Source organism: Corvus hawaiiensis, chromosome 31 (assembly GCF_020740725.1).
Source record: "Corvus hawaiiensis isolate bCorHaw1 chromosome 31, bCorHaw1.pri.cur, whole genome shotgun sequence".
Classification (NCBI taxonomy): Eukaryota; Metazoa; Chordata; class Aves; order Passeriformes; family Corvidae; genus Corvus; species Corvus hawaiiensis.
This window is the reverse complement of record NC_063243.1, coordinates 1,011,778-1,016,032: the sequence shown is the minus strand read 5'-3', so window position 1 is coordinate 1,016,032 and position 4,255 is coordinate 1,011,778. Positions and strand designations below refer to the sequence as shown.

At 57.6% G+C, this 4,255-nt stretch overlaps 1 protein-coding gene across 1 annotated transcript; it reads right to left on the bottom strand.

The window, feature by feature from the left end:
* Nucleotides 1-1,983: 1,983 nt before the first annotated feature.
* LOC125318711 (zinc finger protein ZFP2-like) lies at nt 1,984-3,913 on the bottom strand. The gene is made up of 4 exons (XM_048289650.1): nt 3,809-3,913; nt 2,987-3,073; nt 2,435-2,801; nt 1,984-2,350 (listed from the first exon to the last, which is right to left on the bottom strand). The coding sequence occupies exons 2-4, from the start codon at nt 3,039-3,041 to the stop codon at nt 1,984-1,986; spliced, it is 789 nt and encodes a 262-aa protein (XP_048145607.1). The 5' UTR covers nt 3,042-3,073; nt 3,809-3,913.
* Between the last annotated feature and the right edge of the window lie 342 nt (nt 3,914-4,255).

The following is a 4,255-nucleotide window of genomic DNA, read 5'->3' as shown; positions in this document are numbered from 1 at the left end:
GGATCGGCGTTGGATGATCCCCAGTGACCCCCGTTGGGCAGAGCCCTGGTGACCCCCGTTCCGGGTGATCCGTGCTGGGTGGGGGGAAGGTGTTGGAGAGATTTCTTTGCCTTCTCCTTGTGCTGCTGGGATTTGGTTGGTAATAAATTCCCTCCCGGGTAATAAGTTCCCAGGCTGAGTCTGTTGTGCCTGTGCTGGTGTTTGCTGAGGGATCTCTCCCAGTCTTATCCCATCCCAAGAACACTCGGTTCCATTTTCTCTCCCCTGTGCGGCTGCCGGGGGGCAGGGACAGAGTGGCTTTGGTGGGTGCCTGGCATTGTTCCAGCATCACCCCAGGCCTTGGACATCCCTGGGATCCCAGTGTGCTGGGGCATTCCCCTCTCCTCCTTTCCAGGCTGCACTGTGATCTGAGAAATGCTTGTTAGGCCTTGGCTTTGAAAACAGCACCTGGGCTCAGCTCTTTCCGAGCTTGTCAGAAATACTGTCTGCTCCCAGGAACTGCTGAGGAGCTCCTGCTTTCCTTATGACCAGCCCTGGAAAAGGTTCCTCTTGCCTGAATGGCATAGCATTCCTGCTCTCCCACTTTCAGAGAAAGTGCCGACCCAAACTGTGGCCAGGATGAAACATCATTATGACTGAAGCCCACTCTCTTGTGACCCTCTCAACAGCGGCCCAAAAGGAGACCCTTTGAGCTCTCCTGGGCCACCGCGGGCTGTGACCAGCAATCTCCCTCTGAGGGGGCCTCTCAGAGCCAGCAAACCTTCAGGTTTGCTATACCTGGAGATCACCAAACCACGATGTGTCCTGGGCCAATATTCTCACTGCTCGAGGCCTGATCCTGTGCCCAGCAGGAGAGGAAAAAGCTTCCAAAGTGAGGATTTCACTGACCTCTGAGGGCAATTTTTCACAGGAACCTTCCTTGCCTCATTGTTTCTGTCTGTGTGCATGCCCCTGTGCATATGCTATAGCAAACCTGAGAGAAATGCTGCTTTCTTAGGTGTTTAAGTGATTCAAGGTTCTGAAAAGTTAAAATTTTAGCTAAGAGTTAGAAGAAATTTGTATTAAGACACAAAGTAGAAAAACAAAAGATAAGTTAATGCTTAGTAGATGCCTAAGCTAGAGCTAAGTGATGTATTATTTGCCATTATATTTTTAAGTTTTGTTTATAGAAGGAACCAAAATGAATGAACTGTCATCAAAAGAAATTGAAACTAATAGAACCAAGAACAGCACCTGGGTTTCGTAATAATTAATCAAAAGTAGGAGATCTTGGGCTGCGCCAAGAGGTCACGAAGGCCTGCTACAGCAAGGAGGTAAAAAGGTCACTGTGAGGAAGACATTCCTGACTTCCTCTTTCAGGACCACTGACCCAATTCAAGAGAGAAACTGCGCATGCGTGAAAGACCAATGATCTCATTTTAATACAAAGCGGAGGATGGGAGGTGCTGGGGTCATACATATGCAGAAGATGTAAAACTTTGAGTAATAAATAGAGAACGAGAAACCTTGTACTTGGCTGGCATGTCTTTAGGAGGCTACTCCCATGCCCCTCCACTGGTGCCTGAATAAACATACCACTTTCTAACTTTAATTAGTTAGAGGGTCTTTGTCCATGGATATCGAGATTTAATGAATCACCAGGAACCCTCAACTCCCTTGAAGCCAGCATCTCCCGTATCCCCTGGAAGATCCCCCCCACGTCCCCATCCATGTCTTAGTTCAACATCTTTATTTTTACCCTGGGTTTGGGTGTTTTGAAAGGACAAAGAGAAATGAAAAGAAAATCAAGGCCACTGGGAGCCAGGAAGAGGCGGAGCCTCCCAGCCTGGTGTCTTCCCACACAGATCACCAGCACCACGGAGCTCTGGGGCTCTGCCCAACGGGGGTCACTGGGGATCATCCAACGCCGATCCTCCCACGGGGGATGGAGCTGGAGCAGCGCACGAAGCTCTTCCCGCACTCGGGGCACTCGCAGGGCTTCCCTTAGCGGTGCCTCCGTTGGTGTCGGGTCAAGTGAGAGCTGCTGGAGAAGCTCTTCCCACACTGGGGACACTCGTAGGGCCTCTCCCCGGTGTGGATGCGCCGGTGGATGATGAGGGTGTAGTTGCACTGGAAGCCCTTCCCGCAGTCGGGGCAGCGGAAGGGCCTCTCATCCGTGTGACTCTGCTCATGTTTGAGGAGACTGCAGCTCCTTGGAAACCTCTTCCCACACTCCCCACACTCGTAGGTCCTCTCCCCTGTGTGCGTCCGCTGGTGTGCCCACAGGCTGGATCTCCGGCCAAAGCTCTTCCCACACTCCCCACACTCGTAGGGCCTCTCCCCTGTGTGGCTTCTCTGGTGGACAATCAGGTTGGAGCTCTGGCTGAAGCTCTGCCCACACTCTCCACACTTGTAGGGCCTCTCCCCTGTGTGGATTTTCCAGTGGCAGATCAGACTGGAGCTGTCTCTGAAGCTCTTCTCACACTCCCCACACTCGTAGGGCCTCTCTCCGGTGTGGATTCTCTGGTGGACAATCAGTCTGGACTTCCACCTGAAGCCCTTCCCACATTTTGAGCACTTGTGGGGCTTCTCCCCATTGTGAAGCTGTTCATGGACCCCCAGCTCCAAGCTCTGGCTGGATCTCCGGCCGCCTTCCTCCTTGGACCTCCTTGGGCTGTGTTTGCAGCCCCTCCTTGTGCAGCATCTCTGGGGCTTTTCCTCCCCCTTAGATTCCTGGCCCGTGGAGCCACTCAAAACGGCCTCTCCCACCAGCTTCTGCCACGGGGATTTGTTCTCTCTGCGCTCCGTGCTCAGCTCCCTGTCTGGTGGAGGAAGGACAAGGAGAGGATGGGATTTGCCTCCGTGCCACAGGGAAGGGGAAGGAGATCCCCCCAGTCCGTCCCCGGCAGGACGGCGTCGGCAGCAGGGTTGTCCTGCAGCCGGGGGCGATGCTGGGCTGGGAGATGGAGCAGGAGAGAAGGGAAAGGGGCACTGACTTCCTCCTCACCTGCCTGGGGCTCCCGGGGCATCTTCCTCTTCTTCGCGGCCTCCTCCTCCTCCATCCGGCCACGGCTTGGCAATGGGAAATCCTGCTCTGGGGGAAAACAAGGCCTGAGCGCCTTGGGTTTGGTGGTTCCGCTGCCCGAGCCCAGCTCGAGAAGTCGCCGCTCCTTTCAGTGTCGAGGGGCCCGGACCCCACTCATCTCCAGCCTCCCCCACCCCTCCAGGCTGCAGGGGGTCCCCCGGCTCCGGAATCGCCCCCCTCCGCTCTCCCCACTCCGGGGCTCCCGCGTTCCCCCCGGCTCTCCCGGGGATCCCCAAAACCGATATCGCCCCCACACCCGCCCCCCAAGGGCCATTTGCGGCTCAGCTTTGGGCTCCTGCAAGCTCCGAACATCGCCTGCCCCGCAAAAAACCCTCCCGGAGACCCCCGATGGATTTGAGGCGAGCTCCCCCTCCCCGCTCACCTCGGGATGCGGGGGAGCGATGCTGCCGGAGCCGGGGGAGCTGCGGCCTCAGCGGGCGGGCGGGGGAACCGCGCGCTTCTGCTGCTGCTCCTCCTCTTCCTCCTCCTCCTTTTCCTGCTCCTCCTCTTCCTCCTCCTCCTTTTCCTGCTCCTCCTCCTCCTCCTCCTCCTCCTCTCTCCTTCCTCTTCCTCCCGCTGCTCCTCCGCTCCCGCCCCGGCCCGGGCAGGTTCCGACACCCCAAAGCAGCCGCGCTGTGCCCTGGGGGGGTTCCCAAAGCGGCCCCGCCCCGCGCGGCACTGGGACCGATACTGAGAGCACCGGAAAGGAATTGGGAGCACGATCCCTCCCAGTACGGCACTTACTGGGAGCACTGGGAGGCAACAGCGACTGGCGGCGGCTGCAGCCGGTGCTGGGCGTGGCCAGGATGAGGGCGGGGTTATGCAAAATGCAAGGGGAATACCGCGGTGTGATTGGTGGGCGTGGGTGGGCGTGGTTATGGAAATAGCGGAACGTTTCCCGCCGTGCGTTTGCAGGCGGTGGGCGTGGTTATGTAAAATAGGTGGGCCCTGCTCGGTGTGGCGTGTGGGCTTGTGGGCGTGGCCATGCAAATTACGCTGGTATTGCCCAGTGGTTTGTCGGCCTTGTGGGCGGGGTTATGCAAATAAGAAGGCCGGTCCGCATTTAGGTGTTGGACGTGGTGTCCGGTGTCCGGTCCCGGAGCGCGGAGCCCGGTTCGGGGGGTGTCCGGTGTCCGGTCCCGGTGCGCAGAGCTCGCTCTGGCCACTCGAGGAGGGGAAGTTTTGGGGTCC